General features: G+C 36.3%; 1 protein-coding gene across 15 annotated transcripts in view; it reads right to left on the reverse strand.

Moving 5' to 3' along the window:
* LOC121736712 (ankyrin-3-like) overlaps positions 1 to 18,385 on the reverse strand; it is a 58,187-nt gene that overhangs the window by 33,974 nt on the left and 5,828 nt on the right. For all 15 annotated transcript variants that reach the window (XM_042128080.1, XM_042128096.1, XM_042128095.1 and 12 more), the window contains exons 2-11: positions 7,416 to 7,517; positions 5,293 to 5,472; positions 3,606 to 3,722; positions 2,925 to 3,080; positions 2,491 to 2,656; positions 1,958 to 2,118; positions 1,533 to 1,702; positions 1,133 to 1,239; positions 602 to 762; positions 98 to 301 (exon numbers count right to left, since the gene is read on the reverse strand). In XM_042128080.1, coding sequence (XP_041984014.1) covers positions 98 to 301; positions 602 to 762; positions 1,133 to 1,239; positions 1,533 to 1,702; positions 1,958 to 2,118; positions 2,491 to 2,656; positions 2,925 to 3,080; positions 3,606 to 3,722; positions 5,293 to 5,472; positions 7,416 to 7,517 — 1,524 coding nt within the window. The remainder of the gene's footprint in view (positions 1 to 97; positions 302 to 601; positions 763 to 1,132; positions 1,240 to 1,532; positions 1,703 to 1,957; positions 2,119 to 2,490; positions 2,657 to 2,924; positions 3,081 to 3,605; positions 3,723 to 5,292; positions 5,473 to 7,415; positions 7,518 to 18,385) is intronic.

Raw genomic sequence — 18,385 nt, forward strand, 5'->3', positions numbered from 1 at the left:
GTAGAAGAAGAGCTTATAACAGTAACTATTGTGTTTCATAATATGGTTTTAGCAGCTAGGCTATAACAGTAAAATGTACTGTAATTCATATACTTACATCATGATTATGATGTTTAGCAGCTATATGCAACGCATTATAGTGGCCCGCAGTCAGCGCGCGAACATCAGCGCCATGTTGCAGTAACAGCACGGCAATGTCGACGTTGCCCAGTCGTGACGCGATATGTAACGGTGTATGGCGCTCGCGAGCGGTCGCCTCTACCGCTGCGCCGTTACGAAGCAAGATTCGGATTATGTCCGTCTGCAAAATATTTAGATGTAGTTTTTATTGCAAAGGTAACATTAAAATGTTCATCTTCCTTGCCTAACTGCATGTCATCATTATTCTTTAAGTTATCAGCTTCCTTATTAACTATACTGATTACTCTTGTTTTAGCTTAGGCTTAATTATTTAATTTTGTACTTTTTTTTGCGTTTATTTTCTCATCTTACATATTTAGCAAATTACACACTTCAGATTTAAAGTATCTTGCATTTAATGCATTATGAAAACAATCCTTTATCATTTCCTTTATAGTCTATAATATTATATTTACTATACCTGATTAGCTCTAGCTGCAAGATGCAGAGGGGTTTCTCCCCTGACAGTTGGCACGTCAGGGTTGGCTTCATGCTGTAGCAGGTATATGACGATGTTCATGCAGCCCATAAAAGAAGCAACGTGTAACGGAGTCAGCCCTGACTCGGTAGTTGCTTGGATACCTGAGAATTTATTGTTATGTAAGTAGGCTGCAAAAACGCTAGTGTATTTAGCTTTAAAAGTTTTCTTATAATTATTTAAATTTTCCCCTAAGCCTTATGTATCTTCAAAATAAAATGTATTTTTGTTCAATAACAATCAAATTTGGCTCTACCATTTAGATGGGAAATGGCAACATAATATTTTGATGTTATTAAATATGACAAAGACAATAAAAAATCTCTCTAATCATTTACAACTTTTAGGCGGCCCCTAAGTCTTCCAAATGTTTATATGTCTGATAGCTTCATCACGGTTGCTAGTTTCGTCTATCCTCTGACTTTCTCTACGGATTAAACAAAGACATCAACCAGTAGAATCATGTAAACTTACTTGCTCCATATTTCAGCAGCAGTTCCACGACCTTGATCCTGTTCTTCTTGCAGGCGATGTGTAACGGCGTGAAGCCATTCAGGGCTCGCGCATTGGCGTCAGCGTTTCTAAAAATAATTTCTTGATCAGAATAAATACAAATAGTGGAAACTGGACAGTGAGGCAAAGTAGAGAACCTTACTTTACTGTCCTTAAATGTTAAAAGCATTTCTGTTATTAATGCGGTTGCATTGATTTTGCAGTCGACAATGGTATTTCATCTTGTCGGCAAGACAACACACCGTTTTGGTCCAACGTCCCCAACCAATTTTTTTTTAGTAATCAAAGTTATGTCTATTGTGGTATTATCTTTAAATGTTTTTTTGTCACCAGCCTCAAAATATAGTATCAATTTATTCACCTGTCCAACAACAGCTTGGCGACTTTAGCATGTCCACAGTGAGCTGCCACGTGCAACGCTGTGAGGTAGTCCACAGTGACGTCGTCGACCGGAGCTCGGCGCGAGAGGAGCACCCTGGCTGCCTCCGCATGGTCACCTTGTGCCGCCATGTGGAGGGGAGCCAGGCCGTTCTGTGTACAAGGGTTTGAGATACAGTTTATAGTTATTATTAGGAGTAATTTTTTAAACGCTCAAGTGTGTGCCGCAATACAAATAGATACTCTCTGTTCCATTATAATGGAACTGATAATAATAAAAATCGAACGCGGATGGTGGGATATTAGGCATAAGACCAAGATCCTTTGGGAGTAATATGTATTATGTATGTACAGATTTTTGGGTCTCAATGTTTTTTGGGTCTCATAATAATATGGTGTTTAACTTACCTTGCTCTTACTAGTGATAGGCGCGCCTCTGTCCAGTAAAGCCTCAACTACACGTTCGTGGCCGGACCGCGCGGCGCAGTGTAGCGGAGTTAGGCCGTCGCGCGTACGAGCTTCGACGTTCGCACCGTTGTCGCATAGAAGAGACACCATGTTCTCTTTGCCTGTTCAAAAGAGAAGTGAAAGAAGAAAACTTAGAAATGTTAAAATTGGAACAGAAAATAGTCATTAATGTGTCTCTACTTTGAACTTTCACGTCATCGTTGCCGTGGCTGACGTAGGAAAACAATAATCAATGCCCTAAGAGCTAAAAACGCTTAACTACGTTCACAACGAAAAAATTTGAAGTAGATATTTATTACAATCCAGCTATTCCTGGAAGCATCGTAATAATTATGGATAAGATTGGATTCTATACCTTGATAACTTATTTTTTATGAACCATACATTATATTTATTTTCTTCTTCAACTTCGAACCACAACTTTATCTTGTGATTCTTCTATTATGCCATCTCTAGCGGAAGTATTGACTTACCCCACTTAGCAGCGACATGCAGCGGGCAAATGTTGTGTTTGGCGGCGCAGTTGACGTCAGCACCTTTAGCGAGCAGCAATCTGGCGACAGACTCGTTGCCGTAGTGGGCCGCGATGTGCAGCGGCGTGAAGCCTGACTTGGATGTCACGTCGGGGTTGTGTTCATTCTAGAAGATATTATGTCTTGAAGTCCTTAAGTATTTAGGTTTCTTAGGTATAATACCATATTGATACCGCGTTTCTACAGGTATTTTTGAATTGTAGATGACCCACTTCACCCACTTACGTCCTCATTTACAAGTCAGCTTTTTATTGAAAATTAAGAAGTTTATCTATCTATTTCGCTGTTAAATATAAATCTTTTCTCAAAAAAACCTCACGAACTGGCTCATTAGTCAGCCCTATGTGGAGTTTCCTTATGACATTAACACCTACCTCAAGTAGTAAATTAGCAGCCTTCACATCGTCCTTCTTGGCAGCGATGTGCAGCGCCGGCAAACGCACGCGGCCGCGCGTGTCCGCTTCAAGCAGCACTGCGACTACCTTCTCGTGGCCCTGCTGCATCGCCACCGCGAGTGGTGTGAAGCCGTCCTAATAGAACATAGATTATGCAGCATTAGGGAGCTAGTCAGTAAAAAGTGCAGTGAACCTTATTTGAATTAATATTACAGATAATTTAAAATATTACAATTGTGTTATTAAGAAATGGCTTTCGAAAGACATGTCAATGTCTTTTGAAAATACTTTCGTAGATTTTTCTTCAACTTCAAGGAGAAAGTATTTTGCTGCCGAGCCAAAGACTTTCTCAATGAAGTGGCTCCCAATCAAAATTGCTCGCAAAGACGGTGGGAATCAGTATTACGTAGTTTATATTATACTCTTTGGGAATTAGCTCAAAGTATCCGGTGTATGTATTATATTTTTATTACATAGTTTTCTATAGCTGAGATTGAAGACTTATGAAAGGGAATCAAATTGGAAGAACACATATCCCGTGACGTTGGTCAATGTCTATAAAAGAACAGACCACTTTCTAGTTCTCCTCCTTTCTTTCATATTAAAAATATTAAGTATACTTTCCAAAAAATACACTCCACTCAAGTCGGAGTTTCTCACCTCAGTAGCCAAGCTCTGATTAGCTCCATTGGCGAGTAGGAACTTGACAACTCCGTCGTGGTTCTCCTGTGCGGCCATGTAAAGTGGCGTAAACCCATTCTGGGACTGGATGTTAACCTGAAACAAAGTTATTACAGTTAGTCTATCCATAAAGGTTTCATTCTTTTTTACTGAAGTAATTATACAAATAGTTAGGTGATCATAAAAATTTAATAGATTTACCATTATACACCATTAACAATTTAAAATTTTATAATTATTCTAAAAAATAATGTTAATATTCTGAAGAATTACCACTTGAGACTTATGACAGAATATAGCTATTAAGCCTACTTTACATTAAGGATCTTTTCAAATAAGATTATGTTTGAAGATCCATAATTATTTTTGATAAAGGCTCTTAACTTCAAAGCTTTTTCCGAGGGTTTATCACACAAATACGATAGAATTAATAATTCAGCACTTTATACAGGGTGTAACAAAAATAAGTGATAATACTTTAGGGTGGGTATGTGTTCCTTGTAGAGAGTTCACTGTGAAAGTAGCAGCGCTGAAAGACCAAATTTTTTTTCACTTTTGTATGAGGAAACTCGTGATGCTCGGGCCTTTGCCCATACAGATGTGAAAAAAATTTTTCGTCTTTCAGCGCTGCTACTTTCACAGTGAACTCTCTAAAGTATTTTCACATATTTTTATTACACACTGTATAAGTAATACTTTATCGAACATTATTTTGGGACTGGGATCTTACTCTGTTCACAATCGAGACATTTAATCACCACGGGTTATATTATTTTTCTTACATACAATAACTTTAACACAGCTCTAGAGATCAAATTATTATTTTAGAAATATTATGTTACCTATTTATAAGTTACTATGTATTACGTTATTTTAAAAATACATTACCCTTATTAAAAATCCCGGCGTGCCCCATTTAACATATTATCTGCGTGTGAGTGCGCTGTGCTAATCCTATTATATCGTCAATATAGAACTTTCTAATATTTTTATTTTTATTCCATCAGTTAGCATTTTTTGCTAATTATAATTAATTCATCAAATTTATATAATAACAATAAATACAACCAATGACAACAATTATATTTATCGTCACCGTAATACTTTTAATCTGAATCAATTGTTATTTGTTTATACATTAATACTAGATCAGCTTATATAAGAATAAAATTATTTAAAGTTACAACTAAAAGCGCCCATGAATGAAAAATAATATACGATAAATCAGAATGCTTGTTAGCACCTCAACAGTGAAATGGTAGTGAAATATTGAATACTTGTACAGCGAAATATTTCAAAAGCAGGTCGACGGGTTAACATCGCTGTGGCCTAGGCTCTTAACTTACCGTATTTTAAATTTACGAATTTAGTAAAAGTGTTATTCATTTCAGTGTTTAACCCGTTGAAAAGGCTTACTTTTTACCGTTTGTTGTTTTTGCACTTATTTCTTTTTGCTGTAATGAAGATATTGAAACGATACAAGTTTGTTTGATATGGAAGTTTAACTATTTCATTAGTTGTGGTATGTGGATGTGTTTCTTCTTGTCGAGCTATCTTACTAGGTGCGTTGGTCTTCTTAATGGTGACATCGTGAACTTTGTAGCAGCTTCTGGACCAGCCCCTGTCTGCAATGACACGTTTAAAGCTAATAGATCTTTCTACTCACTTGAGCACCATTCTGCACCAGCAGCTTTACTACTGCCTCCTGACCAGCAAGGGACGCGATGTGGAGGGCTGTGTTGCCCTTTTTGGTGGCGGCGTCGATGGCAGCTCCGCGTTGTAGCAGCTCACGCACCACCTCAACATGGCCGTCCTTGGACGCAAGGTGGATCGCGTTCAGACCGTTCTGTGAATTTTTTTTTGTATAAAATGACAGTTTTCTTCCTTTTGCAACAGTTTTCTTTGAGATGATGATGTCGATCAGGTCATATTGGTTCGTTCGTGGTGAAGTGTTGCTCTTTCACGTTAATTAGAAGTTTTGGTGGGTTGCTGTTTTACTAAATGGATAAATTAAAGTTCAAACTTTTCAAAAATAACTAAATTAGTATCCACAATACAGCTTATAGCTAAATAATTTATTTGTTAGAAGAAAATATTTGAAGAAAATAAAACCTACTTAGGTAAACTAACTAACTACTAAGTTAGGTAAGAAAATGTAGGCGTCCTTATTTTTTTGCCTATGTTTGGCAAACTAGTGTGCCAAATTGTCATAACTGGGACACTGTACAAGTTGGCTTTTTCTTGGAATTGTGCCAGATTGGAGTACACGGGTGTTACCATAAAATACTGCTTAGCGGCTAAAATTATTTAAACCTGACAACACTGCACTAAATATTATTTGATTTATTGGAACACGTGCTGATCTTTTATATTTTTATCGCAGTATTGTAAAAACTAACAACATTGAATATACATTTTAGGTTAATATTTATATTGTTTGGTAGTTTTCTATGTACCCACGTTTGATAAATAAATTTTTATCTTTTTTTACTTAAAAAAAGGCTATTCTAATAATAAATATGAATAAAAAAAATCAATAGCATAATATTCAAACAAATAATAAAATGTCCAGCCACTCAATAATACAAAGGAAAAAATTAAGTCATAATTACACTTCGTTATGGTATCGAATTTTCCATACAATTTATTTGAATTTGATTTTTATAGAGTTAATAATAAAGTTGGTATTCCTAAATCGCTTTTATAGTTATAGTGGGGTGACACGCAAGTCACGAATATGCGACTACTGCGGTAACTTTAATGTGATATTTTGTATGTTATAGAGCTGTTAGCTTCGTGCAAAATAAAGCGTCAGAAATAACCGAAAATAGATTTAAGACCCGACTAAAGCCCGTCACAGACTTAGCTATAATATTTTTAATATATTTATAGCTCGGCATATTAATGTATATTTTCTATACTAATTTCGCGTGACCACATACTCAGCTATAATATATATTTCTGTGGCATGTGGATTTAGTATAGAAAATATGTCTAGCTATAAATATATTAATATATATTATAGCTTAAGTCTGTGACGGGCTTTACAGCTATGAGTATGGATATAGTCTATGTCATAGGCTATACAAAACTTTTAGATCGCTAGGTAAAACTCAAAGGGTTAAACGCGACGCGTAATATGCGTCATATCTACGAATAACATGTAAAAAACATTTTTTTCCGATCAGCCAATGATCACTGATACACCAATAGCGAGTGTTTTACTTTAAATACCGTGGAGTGCGAATTAAAATATCAATAATGTCATCTAGATTCACTGTCGATTTGACATCATGCTATTTCATTCATAGCTAAAAGTGTTAGTTCTTAAGAAAATTATCATTACCACCTACTGTATTCACCACTTTTATAGGAAATAAACGAATTGAATTGAATTGATATAGGTAACGCATCGCAAGGGCTTCTACCATTGACCTCCATTATACAAGTACGCTAGACTTATTGTATTGTATTGTAGTTCCAAGTACTCCCGCTACTGCTATCAGCGCCAATATGGCGACTTTCAAACGTCATTTTTACGTCAAATTTAGTTCTCTTCCCCAGCATTGGTGGCGCTGATTCCGCTTCAAATAGGCACAAAAACCAGCAGTAAGTGCAGCGTACTTGTATAATGGAGGTCAGTGGCTTTTCACACTTAGGATGCGTAATGTCTATTTCCATACATTTTTGACATTTAACTACACTTTCGACTCTACAAGTTACATCTCAACAACAAGCACTCCTTTCATTTTTGCCAAGTGATCTTGAAGTCATTCTTGGACTACTTACAGCATTGCTGACGTTGATGTCGACGCCTTGCTCCAGCAGGCTGATGATCTTCTCGATCTGGCCGGCGCGGGCCGCCCTCAGGAACGTACTGCTGGCGTCCGCCTGTAACAAGCACAGTTTTTTTTAAAGAAAATAACGGGGTAAATGAGCATTCGGGTCACCTGACGAACAGCAACTACCGTCGCCCAAGAAACTTGCAACATTAGAAGAGCTGCAAGGGCGTTGCCGGCCTTTTAAAAGGGATCACGCTCTCTTTTTGAAGGATTGCAGGTCGTTTTGTCCGGAAATACTGCTGGTGGTTCATTCAAAGTTACGCGAAAAACAGACGATGAAAGACTGCCACTTATGAAGATGTAGACTACTGACCATAGGTGGCATATGTTAAGTAAAGTGCAGGCAAAGTGACTCTTGTGACAAAAGCAAAACGTGCAGTAACTTTAGGTGACATAATATCATGTAAATTAGAGGTAAAAATTTTGGTTTGGCTACACCAGCACCTTAATAATATTATAGTCCGCTATAGGTCAATGATATATGCTCGATATTTGGTCGCTGTATACAAAACCACAAAATTTTTGTTATTGAATTATGAATGCTGTCTTGTTCTAAATGATCTAAGAACATAACTGCATTCCTGCTCAAAAAAGATGAAAAATGACTGCTAAACAGCAATATATTCTTTCAATATGACCGTGAAATCCAAAACGAGTGTGTTACGCCCTTTACAAAGGTATTAGGTATCAAAACAAAGAGTTTTTCTCGAGTATTGTTTGCTTTAACGAACTCGAAGGGCTAAGAGCAACCCTTCCAGTTCCCTTCCAAAGATTCTATTTTAACCCTTCTAACCGTGTCACAGGAAGAGTCCTTCACGTTTCCGATGGGTACTAAAGACCTCTTTACTCGTTAGATCCTAGGGGTTAAAATCTAGATTTTAGCTATTACGATAAAAAAAATATCTTAATAAAAATACTGAAAGTTGAAAAATTTTATAGTTATAAATGAAAAGTACCGCTTATATTGATTCCCTTGGGAATTAAAATCTCCATATATTTTTCCATTGGACAAAAATTTTTCAAGGCAACTTAATAATGTGTTTTTAAATGAAATAAGGGGGCAAACGAGCAAACAGGTCACCTGATGGAAAGCAACTTCCGTCGCCCATGGACGCAGATCAGAAGAGCTGCAGGTGCGTTACCGGCCTTTGAAGAAGGAAAATGGTAATAGAGGAGTATAGGGAAGGGAATAAGGGAGGGTAGGGAAGGGAAAAGGGTAGGGGATTGGGCCTCCGGTAAACTCACTCGGTGAAACACAGCGCAAGCGCTGTTTCACGCCGGTTTTCTAAATACACTTTAACAAAATAACAGTATATAAACAACGGTATTTAAAAGCGAATCCGACATAATATGGATGGATATGGACAGACTGTCACACAGTTTGACAGTCTGTCCGACCGTCCGAGTGATAACGATTTCAATTTTCCTTCCCAACTACGGAACTCTAATAACATATATTTGGATACAAATAATAAAAGTATAATATTTCATTTGTCTAATATTCGCCAACCTACATTTAATATTATGTAGTCTACGCATAATAATATCCACGCGTCTAGGACTCTAGGTACATGGGCATGCCGTGCTTACATAACATAATCCTCAAGGTTGTCTGGGGTAATATTATACTCCCAGACAGTCGTAATTCTATGCCCATAAAAATACGTGTAACTCCGCCATTTTGGAAGTATGAAAGTGGAGGAGTATGGTTATGACCATAAACCTATAATGCTACGACAGTATATATTAAGTCTATGGTTATGACATATGAGATGTTTTTATTAGTCTTATTTCAAGTTATTTCGATCGCGAAAATCATAAAATGTGTTCATTTTTTTTCTTTATCCTAAATTTTTCTTTACCATTTTCTTATTCTCTCCTCAATTTCTTTCTCCTATTCTTATCCTTTAATAATTCTTTATCCTTTTCAAGGGCTGTATGTGTTTCCGTATCAAATTTCATCAAAAGTAGGTTAGGGGTTCAAGTATGAATATTGGAGAGGTTACAGACAGACAGACAGAGCTCGTTAAAGGACAGAACAATATAATATATTATATCTTATATTTAAAACAGTCGCAATATTATTAGTTTGTGAATAAAATAATATTGTATTAATTTATCAAAACGGATACACATTTTCTAAGATAATAATATTGTGTTCATAAGCAAATTGTACACGATTGTCATAAAATACGACATTACAAGACCTTATGTATTGGCTATAAGGTTCAAAATTAGATCAAAACTAGGGTTGCCACCTTTATTTTTTGCAAATAAAATACATCGGCTACTTTAGGTGAGAAAAAAAAACAGTACATGGTATAAAAATAAAGTACGATTTATAAAATCATCCGTATAAATAAAAATAAATTCTGTACTTTGTTAATTTCTTTAAGACTCGAGAACGGCTGAACCGCTTTGGCTTATTTTGGTCTTAAAACATTCGTGGAAGCCCAGGGAGGGTTTATGTTGGGAGATAGGTGATAAGAGGTTCATCGGGTCATCTAGTTTGAAATAAAGTATATACGTACTTTACTATTTTCGTAAAGTACAAAATATAACGTACAATACATTTTAATAAAGTACGGGTGGCAACCCTAATCAAAAGATCTATCAACATGAACAGGTGAATATGATTTAAAAAATTAATTAAAAAGTCATGCACCTTCAGTTTTAACACCTAAAAACACATTAGTAACACCTTCTTGATTCACCCCCTAGGGGTTAAAAAATCCCAAAACATTGGGGGCCTTTTCATAGTTTTTTCCCCTAATTACGTCACACTGTTTTAGCGTAATGCACCATGAGGTAGAGTCAGCATAAACAATACATAGCCTAAAACTAATCAAGCTATCGATATTCGATACTAATGTATCTGTACGTCTGTCTGCATGTGTATTTCAGTCAGCTAAACCAATTTTGATGAAATTGGTATGAATATTCTTTGCACAATTTGAATCTTTTAAACTCAAAAATCCTATCATTGGAGTTTTTATCTCAGAAAAATGTACGATTCCTGGCCAACTAATTTAAATATAACTTCTTTCGGGTAGCTTCGCAGTATCGACGCAACCAATATCGTTGACTTGTGAATTGTGACGTGGGAGAGCCATGCTTCGGCACAAATGGGCTGGCTCGACCGGAGAAATACCACGGGCTCACAGAAAACCTCCGTGAAACAGCGCTTGCGCTGTGTTTCGCCGAGTGAGTGAGTTTACCGGAGGCCCAATCCCCTACCCTTTTCCCTTCCCTACCCTCTCCTATTTCCTTCCCTACCCTCCCCTATTCCCTTCCCTTTACCCTATTCCCTCTTAAAAGGCCGGCAACGCATCTGCAGCTCTTCTGATGCTGCGAGCTGAGGTGACCCGTTTGCTCGTTTGCCCCCTTGTTTCATTTTAAAAAATCATCAGGTGATTTTTCTGCTCATTTCCCCATACACATCAACCTCAAATTCTGTATGTGCAAGTGACATTTTGCAGTCATACTGCATACACTTGCTCTGTCGTCTGTACTCTTTTATTTCGTCCCCTACAGGGGTTAGTCACCCCTCGTATGTGAGGGTACGTACCCACGTAGGGGACATAGGGCCTGGTGATTTGTTCACTGTTTACTTCGAAACTGTGTACTTAGTGACTTCGCGCTATTGATTACAATGTACAACCTTTGTTTTGGTTGAAATTGTGAAACTTTGTCTCAATTATTTAGAATGCTTAGAAACACAACAAAACTGTGTTACAACCATAAAGTTAATATACCTAGCGGAATAGAGAAACAAAGGCCTGAGCAAGAGAGATGTAACTATCAGTAACACTGCGTGGTAAAAAGAGACGTGTGATACATGACAGCAGCACTCTTTTTTTGACGTCCAGTCGGCACGTGCCGCACGTTGACAATTTAATCTCATAGAAATCATGTTCAATCATGCTTGTGTGTGTGCAACCGAAAATATGTGTACGTATACACATATTTTTACACACAGATGAAACCAATTTCGGTTTCGTTCGACAGCTAGAGATTGTTGCTCTATTCCGCTAGGTATATTAACTTAATGCTTATTATCCCAAATTCAATTACTTTATACTTATAGTTTTGTTTTGGTACAAAATACATTTGTTAAGTTTGGTACAAAATAAGTACACAAATGTGGTCAATACAAAATACTTTTTCCAACAATTTTCATGGGTTACCAGCATAGCTGGGCATTAACTCGTTAATCCGTTAATCGTTAATTAACGAAGTTAACATTTTGATTAACGGATTAACTTTTAAGTTAACTTTTAAAAATATTAACGGACTGGTTCACTTCCGTTAATATGCAGAAGTCCGTTAATCGTTAATCCAATGCCTACATTTACTGCACGGTACCGCGGCGCGGCGCGAAAACAGGTTCAGACGAAACAAAAACAATACTAGATCATATACATTTTCAGGCGCATGCGAGTGAGAAGAGATTGGTTTCGTTTTATCATTTCATTACTCAGCGCCGGTGCTTATAGAGAGAGTGATTTGTTTATTGTTATTATAAATCATTTGCATGTTGATAAAGAAGAGTGCAGTATAATTTAGTTAGGTAGAATACAATAACTATAGAAATATTTTGTTTTGTCTCCAACCTGTTAACCTCCAAAACCTTAAACCAACAGGTTTTGTATGTACACTGACACAATGATATTATAAGTTACAACAAGGTCATATTACACATATTAACGGATTAACGTTAACTTGCGTTAATTCGTCTGAAATGTAACGCTTTAACGTTTAACGAAGCTAACATTTTTTTTAACGGATTAACGATTACCGAAGTTAACTATTTGATTAACGGTGCCCAGCTATGGTTACCAGTAACTTAAACTAGCCTCACTACATTGTCAATCTCACTTCAGAGTTGAGAGATAGTTTCTTACTCATCTTACCAATGTCATCCAAGTTTCATTAATTTAACGTCATTTTCGGTTTTACACGCCCCCATGTCATCAATGCTCTAAATTATATTATGTTTGCAGTGAGCAGATCAATAAAAATGTCAAAATAGTTTTTTTCAGTTTACTCCATATGTCATCCACGCCAGTGGTCAGTAATATTTGCGCTAGACTCACTGCATACTTCGCGAAAAACTTGCCAGAAACTTCATCTGTAATTGAGCCTTAGCAAAGACAGCCTACATTAGTGACGTCACTTCTGTCAAGTGTCCCCTTGATGACGTCACTATCTCCCTCACATCTAGCGAGGGTGCATTTTGGCCTATTTATTGCCTGGGGTTGGGGTTCGATTCTCGGAATTCGGATCGATGACTTACTGAAGTGAGGAAAAATGGCATGATTTACATAAATGCAACTTTGTAGGGGAGTTTATAGTGGCAATGATAGATGGGAAAGTTTGAATGGTTGTTGCTTTATTTGAGGGAGGGACAGATATTTATTATTATAGCCCAATATTAACAAGAAATACGATAAGTTTGATCTTTAGTCAAGTTGCATATTTTGATGATCCGATGGCTAAGTTATAAATTAAAAATGTTTTTTCGAATCTTATTTATGCTTGTGTGTAATCCTGTACATTATTTATTTCTTACTTTAAAGAAGCCTTTTGAAGTAAGGGATTTGGGTTATCATAACATAGCAAAATTATCGAATATTTTTAAACGTTTATTGTTAATCATACTACGTAGACTTGCTCTACGTAATATGATGACGTAGCATCCTCTTTTATAGTAAATGCAGCTAAGCAAACAACAGTCACCAAGCATAATTTACTGTACTGCAACTGTAATAAAACAGCTGTTAACGATTTATAACCTTAACAGCCACCTAATTACTCTGTAGAAAAGGTATTAAATTCCCTTCAAAAAAAAACCTTAGTCCTTGTAAATCGAAAAACCAATTCCACTATCATATCGTAGTTATGGCACTACCAATAAAAACCCGGAAACAAAGATAAAACAAGCTATGTTTGTAAAGTTTTCAGGCAGGGAAAAACACTGTTACTACCAACCATTCTAACATCAACTATATTATGTCTACAACATAAGGTTCAATTTACCTCAGCTGAAATCAACTATACAGTGTATATATTCTGTTGTCTATACAGGGTGTTGAACGAGCGTCTGGGATGCAGACGGCTTTGTGACAGGGTAGTTGAGAATATCTTACGGAATGGTATACATTGGCCTATGGGGTTTTTAATTAGTTTAATGTTTTATTAGCTAAGAAAAAGTGGCCGAGGTAGGAAGAAAAAGTAAGGAGAATTATCTATGCTAATTATATTTTTTTTGAGAAAACTTCTATTCTTCTCGCTTAAAGTAGTAGACTTTAAGACATTTACCACCTCTTCACATAAAGATCATCTGACCATATTTCAACCACATTGTCAGTTGTCACATGTATTATCAAATATATTAATCCACAAGCAGTTGACGTACCCACGTTATTTGGTCAGGTTATGTCACCTCTATTTTAGCGCTTAATTTTTAGCTGGAATTGACATAGCACGGCCAAGTCACATAGATCCGCCATCTGCCTATGAATAAATTTCTTAGACACTACTTATGTTTGAACAATTTACATCAATCATGGGCAACCACTGACCTTCATTATACAAGTACGCTGGACTTACGATATCCTTTGAAATAACAGCTATTTTTTGTGTCTATTTGAAGCGGAATCAGCGCCCTCATTGCGGGGGAAGAGAACTAAATCTGACGTAAAAATGACGTTTGAAAGTCGCCATATTGGCGCTGATAGCAGTACTTGGAACTAATACTAGTGATGACAAGCAATGATGATTAAGCGGCCATTTGCAATTTACGTCAAATTTAGTCCTCTTCCCCCGCATTGGGGGCGCAGATCAGTGTTGTCACATCTAACAACTTTATGGTAGATCTACCTATTTCACCGCCCTTCTACCTATCTACCAACTTCGGTATCAAATCTACCTATTTTTCGACATATCATTGTTCACGCACAAATCATAAACGTTACAGACTCCTCAGATACCATTTTGGTATAAATTGTACCAAAATGGTATCCAAGTCGTCTTGGTACAATACTTCCTTCAGCAATTATCATTTAAAAACAAAAACGGAACGCTACTACACGAGCTGCAGCTGCTCTGAGCCGTTCGCTCACTTTTGGAACGCAGATTAGTCTGTAAACGGTCCGAAATTTTACAAGAGTGGTGACAACAATACATTAATTGTTTTTTTTCGCGAACCGGAACGTTTAACATTTTGGAACGAAAAGGCGGATTTACACGGTTCAATCACATTGAAAGCAATTTTGTTAAAAACTAAGCAATAAAATATTTAATACGTAATAATTAAAAATATTATGTACTTACTTAATACGTGTACACTGTACGTATTACGTCATTCCACAGAACACTAATACTCCTACCGGAGATTCAATATGTGACAATGCCATGAAAATAATGAATTTGAAAGCAATATTGAACAGAAATTGCTAAAAAATTTACTGATATGAGGGTGGTAGATCTACCAATTTTTGGTTTCAACATCTACCTAATTCTACCAATTTTTGGCATGAAATCTGGTGTGACAACACTGGCGCAGATTCCGTTTCAAATAGGCACAAAAAGCAGGTGGGTATCATAAGTCCAGCGTACTTGTATAATGTATAATGGAGGTCAGTGGCAACCAGTGACGAATAAGTATTGTGTCTCTCTAATCGCTAGTTGTCCATAATAGACCAATGACCAATTAGGAGGCCGCATTAGGTATATCTCTGCACCACGGATCTACCTACGTTTCAGTACTTTTACAGGTTATGATTCTGCAGAAATTCATAAATTAAAGTATGACGCATCACACTAATTAAAGCTAGGGAAATGTTCACTAAAGTTTTTCCACTTCATAACTTTATAATGGATCGGCGCAGTCAAGTGCGACCCAACATGGTTAATACAGTATAAGTGTCACACAGTAGAGTAATACGCACAGCTTTAAAATCAAACTCTCTTAACCCAGAGACAGTTTTTACTTCTTAGGGTCAATTCAGACCGCAACTCGACGCGCAGATATACTAAATATCTACTGAATTGACAGATTTCAATTACACGGTGAGACGTCTTGAAAATCTGTCAAATCCATACCAATTTAGAAATGCATCTACGCGTCGCGTAACGCGTTGGCATTGCGGTCTGATTTAACCCTTTCATGTACGTGAAACTGCATTGCTAAATAAATTGTTATAAAATATGTGCATATTGTGGCTGACTCGGGCAGTGCAGTATGAAGATAACTAAACTGGCTGAACACAGAGAGAGCTCTACGCGTGTACGACATGCGTTGTTTTGCTACTTCAAGCTTCGTCAAGTAATTCAATATTAGATCACGTCAATGTCTAACGCCGCGCCGGCGCGGCCCCTAGACGATCAATTGAATTGTGCAATAATATCACGCTCCAATTTTATTGAACAGTTTATTTGACAATTATATTGAAGGCGCGTGATGTTTAATATCAACCCTAGACCGTCAATAATATTACGCAATACGTGATAATGCGCAATAAAATTGCTCGTATAGGGGCTCGCTACTTGTGTCTGATTCAGGTGGCGCAATATAAAGATTACTAAATTCGCTCAATACAGATACAGATATTTCCTAGTTTAAATCCCAGTTATTTCCTATTTGATATTTGATATGCCTTAAATCACACTGATAATAATTATGTGCGTGTCTGATTATGGCGGTACAGTATAAAGTTGGTCTACTGTATATTACGTACATTACGTCAGTACAGTACCCTCGCTCATGCAAGCTTAATCAACTGGCGCCATGTTTTTACAAGCATCGACTGAATATGAATGCAATGGTATTTACGTCTAGCATATAAAATATAATAAATAAAATAAAAATAATAAACTCTCAAACGATACTGGTCTCGTTGGAACCAGGCCATGCACTTATTTTAAAGTGCCCATATATGTGCGCAATACAGCACTCTCTCTCTTCTACACTCGAATCCCATTTTTAACACGACTGGCTTAGCATGTTATCAACTTCTTGCCCATTTAGTTTTTCCTAAATTTACTAAACTATTTAAACCAGACTATTATTTTTGTTACAACTTGGAATCAAACCTATTAATTATAAAGTACATTTATGTTATCTGTGGCAATACAGTTTTTCTGTCTGTGATGTAAACTTATTGTCTATATTAAAAAAAGTGTTCTATGCTGTCTTTGCTCCATAGAGAAAAATAAACATATACGGTCTTTGCTCGGATCCATGTGAAACGATGTTAAGTTCAGGAAAATAAAGTTAAAGTTTTCATCTATATATATATATATATATATATATATATATATATATATATATATATATATATATATATATATATATATATATAAAAGAAAGGGTGTTAGTTACACTACTTACAACTCAAGAACGGATGAACCGATTTGGCTGAAAATTGGTGGAGAGGTAGCGTAGAACCAGGGAGACAGAATACTTTTATTTCGAAAATGTACGGTTCCCTCACATTAAACTTTTATGATTTTCACCTAAACTATTCAATTTATTTTGATGGAATTTGGTATTGAGATACTTTGAGTCTCGGGAAAGGCCAAGGGATACTTTTTGTCCCGGAAAATGAACGGTTCCCGTACAATAAACTATGATTTTCACCTAAACCATTTAATCTATTTTGTTGAAATTTGGCATGGAGCTTTTAATTTTAATCATGGTTAAATCGTTAAGACAGGACAACGTCCGTCGGGTCAGCTAGATATTTAATAAAACCCATGATTGAGAGTGGTACAGTCAACAGTGGTCGAGAGCAAAATTCTAAATTACTGCATTACACCACAGAGTCAAAATACTTCGGAACTCCGTAGCACTTCGTAGCGTGTATTGCTACGAAGTGCTACGCGAATACTTTCATACTAATACTAGCTGTCCCGGCAAACGTTTCTTTGCCATATAAAGTATTTCGCCCGTATTATTTTATTGAAGTGACTAAATAAGTATGTCACCATGGCAACGTCCATCGCTATCCCGTCGCAATGGTACCGTCAGTCTCGAGTTGTAATAATTTACTATTATTTATTAAACAAATGCACTTATCAATATAAAAAGTACCCAGTAGCCGATTCTCAGACCGACTGAATATGCATATAAAATTTGATTAAAATCAGTAAAGCCGCTTCGGAGGAGTACGCGGCCTAACATTGTGACACGAGAATTTTATATATAAGATTATAAATCCGAATTGTCTTACTGTATGTCTGTCTATTACCTAATGTGAATTATCTCATACTTAAACGCGACTTATATAATACTTCTAAAGTCTATTCTAATATTATAAGTACGAAAGTGTGTCCGTCTGTCTGTTACCTTTTCACTCCCAAACGATTTTGCTATTTAGTATGGAGATACTTTGAGCCCCGGGAAAGGACATTGGATATTTTAATTGAGGATAAATGTGCGTTTCCTATGCGATATCTAAACAATGTATTAAATACGCGAGCGAAAAACTTTGAATCTCTTTTGATGAAAAAATATTTTGCACAGTTATAGCTTATATGGTGAAGGAGTGCATCGAGCTAATATTATTTTGAAATTATATTTGAAATTATATTATGCTTTTATCATACATTTTTTTACAAATAAAACATTACACACACTACAGCACACACTAGGAGATTTTTATTGACAAGCCTGAACACACGAATTGTACTGCCATGCCTGCGTCTTGGATACAGCAGCGAATCTAAATTATATTAATTTAAATGTTTTATAATTTATAAAATGAGAATATATGAAATGTAATTATTTTACCAACGAAATCATCAAATTTCATTGCAGTCTGTAACATTTGGTCCTTATTAAATATTAATATTTAGGGGAAAGGGAGCTTGCTAGCCACCCTTCATGCATTAATATTTTAGTAATTACAGGAT

This window comes from Aricia agestis, chromosome 19 (genome assembly GCF_905147365.1).
Source record: "Aricia agestis chromosome 19, ilAriAges1.1, whole genome shotgun sequence".
Taxonomy (NCBI): Eukaryota; Metazoa; Arthropoda; class Insecta; order Lepidoptera; family Lycaenidae; genus Aricia; species Aricia agestis.